Here is a 15,855-nt window from a genome sequence, read left to right as displayed (position 1 = left end):
TATTTTAAAAAATATTACTCATAATTGAACTTACCTTTGGCTATCTAGGAATTCCTTTTCCTTTTTCATACTAGCTCTAATTTCTTTATGCCTTTTTCGACAATCTTCTCTGAGATGAGTATAATTCATCCAGTGAAATTCTTGTGGTAACTGTTTACCATCTAAAGATTCCATAGTTATATTTGAGGTAGTTATTAAATTACTTAAATCACGCTTAAAACTAGATAGGAACGTTTTCGTTTGGTTTTGATCATGACCAAACTCACAGTCTATCAACTGATGGTCTTCGTCGTAGATCATTTGGATAAAGTGCGAATTTCGGGTTAGCTGACGAAATGTAAGGCCATAATTTGATCTGTAACAAAAACATGTATAGTGAATAGTAAATATTGATTCAATTGAACTTACATTGTACTATTTTGTTTCATTTAGCGAGAATACTTAATATGAATATTGATAAATGGTACGTTATATATATTTATATATCATATTAATTTAGTTTGTGCCAAAAGTTTCTATTTTTAGTTTACACATCCAATAGTTCGATGATGCTCCGGCTCCAAAACTTACTTTTTCATAAATTGATTTAGATGTGAAAGTAGATGTGAATGTAGGGCATATTGTTCAATCAATTTCTATTTCTAATTATTTAGATGAAAAAAATTATTTCGTTACAAATAGTTCCTAGCATCCATTTAATATTGAACTTCGACAAAACCCTCTAGTTAATGAATTGTCAAGCTATTCTTCGTATAATCAAGCTTCTGTGATATCTACAAACACTTCAGTACAAGGTTGAATGGTATTTTTTATTAAAGATCTTATAAAACAATCCATCGATCACCATATCCAGAACCCAAAAGACCAACAGTCTATTCATATAATTGTCTTGCCAAACTTAAGGACAGTATATCCTCCATTTTTCCAAGATTTGTACAAATAAAATGTTCGCTCACCTTTTTGTTAAAATATCTCTACTAATATAGGCTACTTTATACGAATGTGGCTTCACAGAGATTGAACACCCAACTGATCTGGCCTCGTACAACTATTTTGTGTTCGTAAAGCTCAATGTCGATTTGAGGGTTAAAAGATTTAATGTTAAGTCATTAATGCTCGACTCACACTTACAGTTTCCAATTCCCAGACCTGGGTATAACGCAACCGGTAGTTTCCCCTCCAGCCATGTTTCGCTCTGTTAGCTGTATTCTTTCTATTCACCTCACCATAATGGAAAATAAACCTTTTGAAAATACTCCAAATTAATATTACGCTCAAATCTGTAATGCAGTTGTATAACTTGTTGCCTTGCTGCTTAAAATAGGATGATCATTTCAAAAAAGATATGTATGTATAACTAGAATGAGAAAGTTATATATCACACATATTTGAGCTGGTTTTCTGTGACTTTTCAGAAATTGACAATACGGCTACGATTTCAGTCACGTTTCTTATACCAACTCTCAGAATTCTTTTCCATTTAACTGATAGCTATTTGCAAGATGAGTGCCGTTATTGCTGAAATCTGAACAAAAGCTCGGTGAAAATTCAACTGAATGTTATCTTTGAACATAAACTAAGTGAATTTTTCAGTCGATACGTGGCACACACAGTTGGTGAGGATTTTCTTTAAACCAAACTTATGTTTAGCTTATGATTGGATTGATTTTTCTGACGATATAGATTATAAATTTTAAGACTTTCTCGATAAAATTGTCAGGTACTATAATAGAGCACTTCCTCTTCGCCCTAGTGAAACTAATCATCACAAATCATGGACTACGAAAGAAACACATACTTCATCCAAGTATATGAGATCACTTTTGTGTATTAAAAAGTTAACAGACATCTCAATATACTCAATTATATCAATAACTATAGATTATTGTATTCGAAAACTATAAAAATTATTAAGCAAAACTATTACAACAATCGCATCTCGAGAGCTAAAAATTCCTCGAAAGAAACTTGGTCTGCTACAAACACTATTGACCTGGACCCAGACGAACTTAACAATTATTTCGTAAGCTAGTAAGTTAGTTCTAAAATATAAAAAGTCGTGATGCTTTTTCTTTCCTCGTTCCTTCTAAAAAATGACAGTCTCTTCCTCAGACCTGAAGATAGATTTGAGTTGGAGCAAACCATACTCAGAATTCAAAACAAGACTTCCTGCGGCAAAGATGAGTTATTTTTGAATTTTCAGAAGTGATGATTAACGTTTTATGTCCTTTAATAAAGGATCCTCGGGGCTTTTCTCTAGATGTCTAAAAGCAGCTGTAATTATTCCCCTACACAATGGTGGTGAGAAAAATAACACTAGTAACTATCGTCTATTACATTATTACCAATCCTATTGAAGATTATTGAACGACTAATGAAAAATCGTCTATTACCCTTTCTTTTTAAACATAAAATCTCGATAGCTCAACAATTTGGTTTCCTACTTAATAAATGCACTAATGACACTATGTTTTCTGTTCTCAATGAAATATATTCCTCACTTAACAATACATTTTATACGGCTTCGGTTTTTTGTGATTTTGCTAAGGCCTTCGATTTTGTTAATTGGTAAGAGCTAATGGTGAAGTTTCAAATAAATTGCCAGTTCCCAATGTGGTGTACCTCAGGGTTCAGTTTTGGTTCCAGTTCTTTTTTTGTTATCCATTAATGATGTCACAGACTTACGAAAGACTGGTAAAATCACTTTATTCGCAGATAACATCAATGTAACCTGGAATGGTCCAGTAATACAGGCTTTAGATCCTACCATAGGCAAAGATCTCATTACTAAGTCCTGATCTAACGCGTATGGTCCCTGTTGAAGCACTGAGAAAACTTTAGTATTATCCTATAAAGGAGCTTTACCAGCTCTAAAGCTCAACATTGACGTAATACGATCCTCAAATTCGATTTCTTGGTCTGTACATGTCGAAAACTTGGCACAAAAATTATACCTTGCTTATTTTGCGATTGAATAATAATAAAAATAACTTAACGCAATGTTTCTAAACTGGTATAATTGTATTCCGGATAATCTGCTATTTTTTGCTTTCTTGCTATGAATTGTCCTACGTATCAAATCTTCAGTAACTTTGTCAACTGATTTCAGTTTTCCTTCACATGTTTTTCAGAGAATGATCCACAGCAACCCCTTTCGTGACTACTCGATAACGGTAAATTTATTTACTCTAGTTAATTGAGCAATTCTTATCAGATTGCTGAATATTTTCCTTTTTTAAACATACGAATATATTTGAAACAACTTGCTGTGTTTGTATATCTAAATCTTTATTATTAAATTCATTGTCTTCATTGGCGCATGGTCTAAATGATGATGAGTCCACGTGGACTGACGGTTTGTTAGATGTTTATTTGGGATGTGAACATTATTTTTAATTTATTAATTTGGTACGAGTGCCATGCGTATTTATGAAATGTTGATTGTTCCTCGCATAACTGTCTTCTGCAATTGATATTGGAAGAACTATACCTGATTCACACATTTCCACTTAACAATTAGATAACTCAGCAATTGAAGAATATATCGAAACCATACTTATTGCATGAAATTCGTGAAAGATTACCTTTCTCGAGAAGAAATCATTATTGAAACTGACAAAATTAAAGTTTGTATTTTGCGTCTGAGAAATGTCGTTTCTGTTTTTTACTGTCCTTTTCACCGTGGCTTTGAAAAATTGAATTTTGGATATTTGAACAACCAATTTTTGTAGTCAATCTTATGCCTAAAACCGGTGGAGGTAGAGGATTATCATTCGACATGATATTTTCAAGCGATCCCAACAAAATTTTTGTCTACTGCACTCTCGTTCCCTTTGAGTTGTAATTCAATTGTATTAAAATTAACCTTCAGTGTGTTGTTAAATTATGTGCATGCTTGTCAAACCCAATTAGAACAACACTATTTTTTAGAAACGAATTATTTAATTTCAGCTTATGAAGCGCAATGCTTTTTATATTGAAAGAGGAAATACATCGCAGCAATTGTTATCATATAGATTAGATGTCTAAACCCTTGAATTTATTATTTATGATATGAATAAGTAACTAGGCTATTTGACTTCAATATAAGAGCTTGTAATTTATTGCAATTTTTTTATTTTATAATTCCATAACCGTTATAAAGTTGGTAAAATTACATGTCCATGGGGCTCTGTTATTTTCGAAACGATGTTACTAGCAAAGCTGCAATTTTACTATTAGAATGATTTATAATGTTTATGTTAAATAAAAATCGTCCCACGTAAAATATTCGAGTTTCGAAATCAATGTGAGTTATAAAATATCTTTATTAATTTGGGATCATGTAGAATGGATAACTTGACAAAGTATTGATTTTTCTTATTTTGATTTATATTTATCTACGACCACCATTAAAATTGAGCATTTAAAAACTCATACAAATACGTGAAATTGTATAAAGAGCAATGCTTTTAAAATGGAAGTTCCATTATAACACCCATAAGAGTTCAGAAAAGTACAATACGTTTCAAATGGGATAATCATTATAATACTTTTTGTTATTTGTGTATTTATCAAGTTACCTTAGATAATTTTGTGTTGTGTGTTCTGTCAAAGGTAATAATTTTGTACAGTCATTAAGGAGTGAAACGTTAACGTCATATTGAAAAATATTTTTCAAATTTTGATTTATAAAACACTGTTTGTTTAGCTAAATATACATGAAAGAAAAATCTGATTGTACTCCTTCCGAAATTGCAAAAATTGCGTGTAACGTAACTCAAAATCTGCTCCCGAAAAAGTCAATAAAAATATATGGCGATTCGTGAAACACTAAAAATATCAAAAATTATACGGAAAATGTTCTTATTGCATATTTCTCGGAAAAGTCAAGTCAATGTTAATTGAAATAATCAACTTTATGGTTATTATTCAATGTTAAAAACTACCATAAATTTAAATTTAAACTTATTACTTTCATAGAATGAAAATCAGAGTTCCACAAACCAAGTTTCCTAGATATTTACAAAAAAATTTGAGTTGTTCAAAAGTAAATAATTAACGTTTTCATCGACATCGCAAGAATAAATGTACCAAACAACCTGTTAGTATTAACCAGATTGGGAAGATTCTATCCTTTACAGCACATTATTCAAATTTGTCCAATCTCAAGGACTACATAAGTCACTTTTTTAGGCGATTGTTCGCTTCTCTACTCACCGATTCGGGAGTAGATATATCCGCAGTTAAATGACACGGCGGCGGGTGGAAATTTTCTACCATTGCCGAAGGCTACACCGCAATCTCTATTAACAACAAAAATGACACGGCTTAACAAATTTTTAATGTCGAATCCCAAGAATTTGAGGATATACCCATAGCAGAAACGTCTGCACTGGCGGAGCCAAAGCCCAAATCGACATTTGACGATTTTCTCGATACTGAGGCGCCTTTTTTCCTCAAAAATTGAAACTATAACCTGACAGTTTTTCAGTAGCGAGGCTACAGTGAAAAAAATTGAGACGTAATAATTAATAATATAAACAATTGTCCAAATTTCATTATAAATATCAATTTAAGTGATTGAAATCAGTTTTTATGCTGGATTGTTATATCATATAACTTAAGTTGTAAAATTTTGACACAAATATATGTTTATAATTCTGTTTTCAACAAATTATTTTCTACTGTTTCCTTTTAACTATTGGATTTATAAAATGTCCTTGTCAGAATTAGTTTTTTAACAATTTTTGAGTGTTCTGTAAATTTTCTATTTGTGTTCGTAAAAATAATATTATATGATACTCGTACTTTTGTGCACTCATTACGAAAAAGTATCACTTTACGCACCTGTATCATTAATAACTAATGAGGATAGTTTGTCCTTAAAGTTATAAACCTTTATTTGTTGTGTGACTGTCGTCATCTTATCCCTATTGTTTATAAATTAGTTTTTTTAATATGTTTGCCACCTGAATTTCCACTTTATGTTGACAATAATAGAAAAATTTTTATAGTATAAAAGCACTTAGGAGCATAAAAAATACAAACACTAGATTTTTTCTGAGTGTTTGTTAGGTTTTGGAAAATATTTGTTACATTTGATATGGTATGTTCAGGAACGTCTCATTCTGTAACTTGCACTTGTAAGAAATTACCGTATATATGGATTGTGCAGTCTAGATATTTTCTGCTATGATAAACCATACAACGATGATAGATCTGTTCCTCTGGACGCCTAATGTTCTCTCTGATATTACAGGAATTCAGTCTTTGTTTAATTGCCTGATTCATGTTTTTTTTTGGAATAGTTGGCTGATCAATTCATTTCTTTTTCTTGGAGGTTGATTTTTTTTCATTTTCTTTGTAGCTTAACACTTTCGCGATTTCCGTTATTTCTTCTACTGCACCGATTTAAAAAAATTTTCCTTGTCGTTTAGCAAAGTTTTCTATGTGTATATGAGATTGGACCTAGACCATATTTCATTTTTTGAAGATTAAAATTTTGCTGGTCTCAAATCTTGATCCTTTTCAAATGGCTATGCAAAATTCCAGCTTGATCAGTTAAGGTTTAGGCGACCCTCAAAGAGATCTAAGTAATGCATATCGATAAATTCCATTACCAATACGTATATTTTTCCTCCTACCTTGTCTGTTTGTGGAATTGTTTGGTCTTCCAAGCATTTATTTGAGAACATTTCAAATCAAATTTCTGCAAAGTTAAATTAAAAAAAAATCAATATAGCATGAAGAAACTCTTGATTTTCAAAAATAAATCACATAACGTCGATAAGAGCAAAGCGTTTGTATTTACTATAATACTTTGATAAATTTAAAACATAATGTAAGCGAAATAACAATAAATTTTACTTGCGGATTTAGTAGTGGTTGGATACTTTTAACGCTCTCCGGCAACAATTTGTAGTATAAATTGTTTCTCAGCTTTATATTTTGTGAGAATGATATTATAATCTTGAATGAGTTTGGTACCTCTTTCTGCAAGGTCATTCACAACAATAATGGTTTGAATTTTTACAATTCCACTATTATTACCAACTCATCTTTCCACGTTGAAGCTCTTGTACAGAAAATCGGATCTGATAGAGAATGTCATGAATAAATTTTTTTTACAAAAAGACTTGATTTTTAAAAAATGATGAAAAATCATTTGGGTGAATAATGTATCGCTTAAATTGATTACCAAATTCTTCTTCGAAAATTGGAAAATGAGGACCACCCTACTGTAGTTGCATGTTAATAGTATCTTCTATCTTCAAAGTCAATTGATAAGTTAGAGACTTTCTTTATTAGGAGTATTTTTCCTTCTAATATTTTGTTATAGTTTGTCTACGGAAGTGAATTCTTAGGAGTAGTGAGTTCGTATTCTCGAGGCTTTTTTGTTATGAGTATTATAATTTTTTTTCCTCAACTTGACTAGATGTTCTGCCTGCCATTGAACAAATTAACATAATATTCAACTACTTTATCACTACTATAATAAATCAATGAATTATACAGTAATACATTTTTAAGCTTTGTATTCGGAATCAAACTAATAATGGGCATCTCACGCTTTTAGAACAGTGACATTAATTTTCTCGTCAGTAATTTCATTCTTAAATTATCAAGCGTGTTTTACAGTGTTTTAATCATTCTAATTGTGCTGATATGAATCATTTGCTGTAGTGATTAACTTGTATTTGTGGTGTTTATCTTCCGCTCATGCAAAGATATTTTGGGCACAACTACATAAAGGCAGCTTGATGTGCTACAAGATAACGAACAAGAAATTGCATACAAGTCAAAATATTTCATAGATTAATATTGGATGTCGTTTGTCAAGTCTCTTATCCTAACAAAACTTCCTTAAGTTAATTCAACAAATTCCTCACATCAAAATTAATTTAATATATTGTGACTGGTTAAGCCAATTTAAAAATAACAAAGCTAAAGGCCGCTTGATATGATGCAAGATAACATGCAGTGCAAGACGCAATATTTCTTGATCAAAAACAAGATCTCACACTAGCGAACATTATCGGTTTGGTGTCATTCTATTACGTGAAAGTTGCAATTCTAGGGAGGAATCTAATTACTTTTGGCTTAACACATCAGCTGACTTTCTTAAAACTTAGCTTTATTTTAATTGTTAAGCTAGGCACAAAATATTAAATGAAATTCAAGGTTAGGATGTTGATTAATACCCTACTCTGCATGTCTCTCTACAAAATACATGTAATTTCTTGCAGGTTGTCTTGCATCTTGTCAAGCGGCCTTAAGAAATGTGTTAAATTATAAAATATATTTGCCCCTGTTCAGTTAATTTTGGTTTAATTATACAAACTTGGTTCTATTTATAATTAATTTATGAATTAGATTAAATCATAATTGTTATATCCATGGTGTTTCCTAATTCATGGGACAAAATTCAGGAGGTCATTACTCGTATGGAATTAAGAAGGGTCTTTCCTAAAACAAAATTTTCTCAGCCCATCCTTTTCCGAGATATCACCCTTGAAAGCTGGTGACTGAAATTGAGCTTTAATTTTTGTTTCGGAACTTTCAGTAATTCTAGAAACTTGAAATTATGTACTTTTCGTGCACTCTAAAAGAAATAACCATCGGTATTTTCTCATATTCTTATTACTTATGTGTGGGTGAAATTACCAATCATCACTTTATTTAATATCAAAAGTTTCATAAAACAAAAGTATACTTCAAAATCGTAGTTTTATTCAAAAATTTTCGATATTCTCAATTTTTTTCCCAAAACCAATAGCTGCAGAGAAAATATAAACACCATAATTTATAATTATTTTAATAAATTGAATGAAAAACTGTGAAGATGTTAAATTTAATACTATTCAAAGTCAATTTTAGTGACCTCCTTTTAAAGGTAATATCTAGGAAAGGGTAGGGCTAAAGAAATTTTGTTATGGGAAATACCCATCTTAATTTTATACAAGCAATTTTGCCGCATGAATTTAAAAATACCCTGTATATACATATACGCGTATTTGTCTTGTGTTGTTTTCGACACACCAAATTTTCTCAAGGGAGAATTTTAAATAATTCTCATGTCTATATAATCTAGAAGAATTTAATGCTAGGCTGCTGATAAAAATCGGGGGTTTATTATATTGTCATATATCAACTCGAAAAAAGTATGTGCGCCAAAGGGACTAAAATGTAACGCGTTTAAAAATATCTTCAGAAAAATTTTATTCTTTCCACCAAAAGTTTTAGAATTGTTATCTAAATAAGATAAAGAAACTTGCCAAAACTATACAGAAATGATAAAAGTAACGTCAATTGTTTCATTGCTATCATATATGCAACAAGACAATAAATAAATATCTTCATCATAATTTTAAGAGAATTAACCCAATAGCATTAAAAATTTAGCGAATAAGTTTGAATTTGGAACTTGTTCATGCCACCAATACACAAAGACTTACAATTAGACACGCGTCTGAGTATTGATGTAGTGGTAGTACACACCCAGAATCGTAATATTCTTGGTTTTTTCGTATGGATAAGTTTCTTATATATCTAATTTATAATGATGTTTTACAGATGTTACTTTTCACATTAATACCCTCAAGTTTGCAAAATACTCTATTCATATATCACTTCTAATCAAAGAATAATTTTTATGTAACCACAAAGCAGTAATTTGATTCTCATGGAATGGTAAAAGAATCAATGACGAATATTACGCCAAATGATTTAATGACGATGTGGTCAAAGAAAAAGGTTTGTTGCATAGGAAGAATTCTAGGGTTCACATATGTGCAATTTCCATGGTATAAACCCACTGAATTAGAATATTAAATGGCTCTTCACTCGCCCCATTCTCCATATTTAGCACTGAGTTACTAATTCTAATATCCAAGCCTACAGAAACGGTTCCACGGAAATAAATTTGATACCCAGTTTTTTTTATCAAAAACCTGAGTTTTATTGGAAAAATCACCTTGAATAAATGTGCAGTAAAGGTATAGAACATTTTAAAATAATTGTGGTCAAATTTGATTATATATTTGCCTAAGTCTGGTTAACATTCAACGGTTTCTATTGAAACAGAAATTCATATGAGATTTTTAAAGCAGAAAAAATCGAAAAAAATATGTGAAATCGACATTAAAGAAGAAATTGGTCAAAAATCACAAAAACGTATCAAATCAAACAACCAACGTATCATCCTGTATTGGCTTCAACAACTTTTTCCCCTTCCCCTTATAAGATTAATAAATAAAGAGGGTACCTCGTTTCATGCGCTATACATTTTTTACTTTTTTACGACAGTTTAACTTTGCTCTTAGCTTTGAAGTATCAGTCATTCCATTTGAATTTAGAGAAAGAAGGAAAGAGGTTAAGTAGAAAGATTAAGAATAGACCTTATCCATTATTTCAGACAATCAATAAACAGAAAATATATGGAACCGAAAAATCATAATATATAAAGCCTTATAGCCGTAATGTAAATATTAAACAATGTCTTGATCTGATCACAAATTCGTAAATGTAGTCTAAATGATCGATCACAATATTTTTTAAATATCAAAGGTATCATAAAAAATTCCTCCATATTTTCAAAGCTTGCCGACAATCGCAAGTGATAGAGACTATTATTTGAAGTACAATTACTACACAATAATAATAATCCAAATAGAAATGGATAAGATCCAGTATAATGTCGTCATAGTGTCAACGATAGTCAAGAAATCTCATAGAAGATGTAAAGAAGAAACCTCATACAATTCAGTCCTTGCTATGTGATCAAATTTTGTTCAAAGTCATAAGGATATTAGAGAACCAAAAAAAATCATGACAACTAAAGCTCACAAATTCATTCTTAAAATAGATATGGAGGAATAGTTGACTAAATCATCGATTGTCTGATTCAAAATAAATTGAAACAAGAATAAGCTTTATCCACATCTCCAAAATGGCATTCTTATAAAAAGATATATTATGAATAAAATGAAGGCAATGTCTTTCGAATATTTAACGAATGCCAGATAGCACATGTCCATTTACCTATTACAGTTGGAGTGAATGAACCAAGACAAGTACAATTTATTAATAATTTGTTTCAAAGTATTTACATATCTCCATAGATAATATTGGTAGGAATTGGATCCATTATGCGAGTTGTGTTATATAGTAAAAGATGCGTACGAAAGTCGTTGATAAGGAATATAACAGATTGGACAAATATTAATACGCTAGAATTGTTACATGGAACTTAACACTTTTGTGGTATCAGCTACGGAACAATAGAAAAAGCATTGGAAAATAAGGGAAATAGGAGCCAAACCAATTATTGGCATCAAGACCACAGAGACTGAGACATGCAAAGATTCTCCTAATCAGAGAAAATCGCTGAATGCATTAACCTAAGTAAGAACAATCTACGAATACTAACAGGAGTCCTATCAGAGAACTGTCGGCTCTATAGACACCTCAAGACGCTAAACTTAGCAGATAATTCGGCCTGCAGATTTTGTTGCACAGCTGACGAAACCTTTATCCACAGTCTCTCGAAATGTGAAACACTTCGGAGCTCCAGATCACTACACTTGGGACCATATGAAATAGAAGACGAAGAACTTTTCAGAAATTTCTAAAAGGAGCACGATTAACAGCTGTAAGCACTGGGTTCCCAGTATCGCAGCAAGAAAGGGAGAGTCAATAGATCCTTTGGGTCGCAGTCTAAATGATACCCAAATATCTACATTCATACATATAACTAAAAATAGAGAAGCATTGAACACAACCTACGTTATGAAAAGAGATGAGAAGAAAAAGAATTTGATCCAGTGCTAATGCATCGACCTAAATGGATTGACACAGTTGCTCCGTGTATGTTTTGTAGAACAATACTGTCACGATTATGGGGAAGGGTTTGTCGATAAAATTGTACAAGTTAATTCAACAACAAACTTTCTCACACCACAGTTATAACATAAATTAGAATTTAGTGACTATCAGTACACTTTATATATAATTTTATACTTCCATCTTTTCCCCCGTATCTTTAATATACAAATACTCTTTTATTGTGAGCTTCTGTCTTATTTATACTATTGTGATGTCCCAAAACATGGTAGAACCTCTCAAAGTGTCTAGTAAAAGATAACTTTTCCTCAATTCAATGGTCATTCATTAGATGGAACCATCCACCATTTCTTTTAAAATTTATGTAAGCTATGACCGATGCCGCTCCATCAGATGGTGTGTGGATGTGTCCCTCTTATCCTAACATTCGCTGACATCGAAAAATATCTCTCTATCACTACGATATTAATATTTTAACGATGTTTGTGGTTAAATGCCACATAATCACAAAGAAATAAAATAAGGTGAGAATGAGATATTAAGAAACTTTCTTCTTTAATGCTTTTCAACTTTTTCATCCAGCTTTTGAATTATATTATGGGTGAATATATTGAGTTCACGTCAAGACTCTGACATATCAATATTCATATTTTCACTAAATATTCATTGTAATTACAAATATTTCTTATAAGAAACAAAAATGTCGTCTTGGTGGAATTATTTTGAAAATTTAGTTTCAAAAAACGTACCTGCTTTTACAAGAGCATTTCCATAATTTTATCTAAAAGCCACTGTTTAAGTTATTTCTATATATGTCAAGAATATAAATGTGGAACAACATTGTATGCAAATGGAAATAGAAAAAGTGAGAGTCACCGACAAACAATCAACAGGGATGAAGTAGTGAGTTGTTTACTTAAGTTGACAGTTCGTGGTTAGGGTGATAAGATGGTGGTAAAAATGCAACCCTTGACGAAGAAATGTTCGTTTGCTTAGAACCTGAAATATTTCAAGGTGTGTCAGAAGAGGTATACTGAACAGGCAGAATTTTTTATAAGGTCTCAGTATCTTGAGTTAACTGAGCAAATACAATTCTTTGTTAAACAATGAGAAAAAATATTCCATATTCCATCACTCTTCTAGTTGTCCATTGAAATATGACAAAAAAACTTACTTATCGTTAATTTTTTTAACTATCTTTTTTGTTTCGATGATTCAAATTATTAATCTCCAAATATTTCACACATTCACAATTCTAGACTGGTCTCATAAAATGCCAAGTAAATCATTTTAATTATATACTCAGTTAAATAACACCTTAGAAAAACAACTTCTATAATTCAAATGAAATTTCGGCTAATCAAAATAAAGAACCTTTTCAAAGAATTAGGGATGAGAGGTGGTGCCGTAACTCCCTTTATAAAACGATTCTATTATATGTATAAAGGAACGACTTAATACTCTCCACCTGTCATAAGTTAATGCCAGTATAATGAAGCTAGAGGTATCTTAAATATGAAGGCAAGGGTAATATTTCTGCTAACGAATTAGTGATATAAGATTCACAAGTATCAATAAAAAACGCAGAAACATTATTTGTGAAAATATTTTATTGAAAGTTTTCACACTAGATGAATCAATTAAGTATCCTACAGCACTTTAAATAAAGTTAAAATCCTTATCAGTTTCTCACCTTTAAAAAGAGATTAGATACATAAGAGTTCAACTGTGGAAAACAATATTCACTGCAATCAGCAAATTAAAATCAAAAATCGTTTCTTATACATGAAAAGAAAACGTTTTACAAGATATTTTTAGACATTTTACACGGCTGCCGAACAAATTTGACAAAATTTGATAATCTGAAATGTTGTTTTGACATGGTCGTCAACCTATCTATTACCGCTTATTTGGTTAGTGTAATCGTAACTGGAAATATGGCACAGAACTGTTTTGTTGAAATATTACGGTAATGTAAAATTCTTCTGTATAGTGTGGTACTATCTTACAGAAGTATTTCTTTATTTGTTGAAGCCGTAGATTCAAGCAAATTCCACACCCCTGCAACAGGAGCAACCGTTTATATAATTATTTGTCATTCAATTTAAGACATTAAATGAATTTGAAGTCTTCTTTCTGTACATAGACCTTTAAATAACTTGGAAACTTGTAATATGCAAAAGTTTTTGTTATTTGATTCAAAAGAAGGCACAAAATCATCATCAGTATTATTTTGAAATAAAAGAAAAACTGAGCAGAGATTCTTCAGTAATTTTCTTCCAATGTGGAAACGTGTACATCTTCTTTTCAATACAATTTAGGTACTTGTCATATCCTTCTGACAACCTCTTTAAAAAAACTGTTATGACATCGTTGTCGTGTTAGTTACTGGACGTTAGATCGGGACTGTAGGAATGATGATCAATTGTAAGCGAGTATTTTGTATTGAATGCACAGTACAGCTTTTGCAAAGAATCACAATACGTTTTGAAATGTATTGCCTACTAATACCCACCAGAAATACTCCTGTCTCAAAACAAAATAAACTTCCAACTTATGCCGTTACCACGCCATATATAATATTCAGAAAACTAATAAGGTACTAATAAAATAATGAAGTTTCCGCTTTTTTGAATTTCTATGCTTAAATTTTCAACCAAATCATTTGTAATGACGTTTTTAATTTTCCACATTGGTGTAGTCATCTTTAACTATCCTCTTGCGAATTCTTCCACCTCTCAATGTTTCCTGGTTACAATTACAATGACTATTTCCTTCGAAAAATTTAAGCCAACCAAAAAGCTGTAATATTTTATGTTTACCTAGCAACGATCAAATTTCAGCGATAATACTGCACTAGTGCAAATTATCGATAATTTGCACTAGTGCCAAATTTTCGTCTAGGATTAATAAACATCATTTGGTTTTAATTTTATATTTTAAGAAAAGGAACAATTATTGAAAATGCAATTAGAATATACAACTTTACTGGAGGCCGACGATGGTGTTTCTATGCTGCTTCCACCACTTCTTATTATAATTTAAAGAATAACAAATTTTAAACACAGAATTAAGTTTATTTTAAATTAAATTTTTCTCAGGAAATAGTCTGCCAAAATGCCCTCTCGTGCATGTCAAATTGTCTCATAATTTCCTCTCGTGCGCATTCGCTCGAGAAAATTAAAATATCGACAATTTGACATGCACTCGGGACATTAATATTGAATATCGATCGCTTCTAGGCATTGAGCACACTAAGAGAACAAATACTTTCCAGTCGGTAGTACCTTCGATTCACGAAGAAATTACAAAAAATCGCAAGTGATACTTTCGATGCGCACAATTACTATGTTGGTGAAATAATTTGGCAAGAAATAAATACTTTTTAACTTTTCCTATCGAAAAAATATACATAAAAAACTTGAACGATGATAATTATGATTTGTATTGAAAAATTATCAACATTAGTGGGTCAGTAGAAATAATATCAAACTTAGAATATATCACCGTAATTCCATCTCTTCTTGTTAATTTTTCATCTTTTCAGGTGTCGTATCAGGGTTTTTGTATACAAATTTCACATTTTTACCCATCGTTCTGTATCCTCTTCTTTCTTGGTCACCACCTTCCATTTTTCCTTCCATTTTTATTGGTGTTTCCAAAGTACATAATTTTCTTGTTTTTGGTCTACGATACATCCACACTTATTCGGCTGCTTCTTGTCTATTATTTTATTATTGTTTCTTATATGTTACTTTTCTATTGTCTTCGACCTTGAGTATTGAGTTCCCATTGTTCAATAGTCTGCTACTCATGTTCTATTTGGTACTACCGTGACAATATAAATTTACACTTTCACATTGATATCTACATTTTCATGTACCAGTATTGTGTGGTATATTTTTGTCGATTCATTAGCCTGTTTAGGTATTTCTTCATCTATTTATCCATCTAACTCTATGAACGTATAAACAAAATCTAATATGATACAATAAAGACAAAAAGGTGTAGGAGGCGATGGAATAATTAAAT

At 31.1% G+C, this 15,855-nt stretch overlaps 1 protein-coding gene across 1 annotated transcript in view; it reads right to left on the bottom strand.

Moving 5' to 3' along the window:
• LOC130898048 (uncharacterized) overlaps positions 1-15,855 on the bottom strand; it is a 241,881-nt gene that overhangs the window by 123,501 nt on the left and 102,525 nt on the right. Inside the window, exon 3 of the mRNA XM_057807083.1 lies at positions 35-355. Coding sequence (XP_057663066.1) covers positions 35-355 — 321 coding nt within the window. The remainder of the gene's footprint in view (positions 1-34; positions 356-15,855) is intronic.

This window comes from Diorhabda carinulata, chromosome 9 (genome assembly GCF_026250575.1).
Source record: "Diorhabda carinulata isolate Delta chromosome 9, icDioCari1.1, whole genome shotgun sequence".
NCBI classification, from domain to species: domain Eukaryota; kingdom Metazoa; phylum Arthropoda; class Insecta; order Coleoptera; family Chrysomelidae; genus Diorhabda; species Diorhabda carinulata.
The sequence above is the reverse complement of the archived record's forward strand: the minus strand, read 5'-3'. Positions and strand labels throughout refer to the sequence as shown.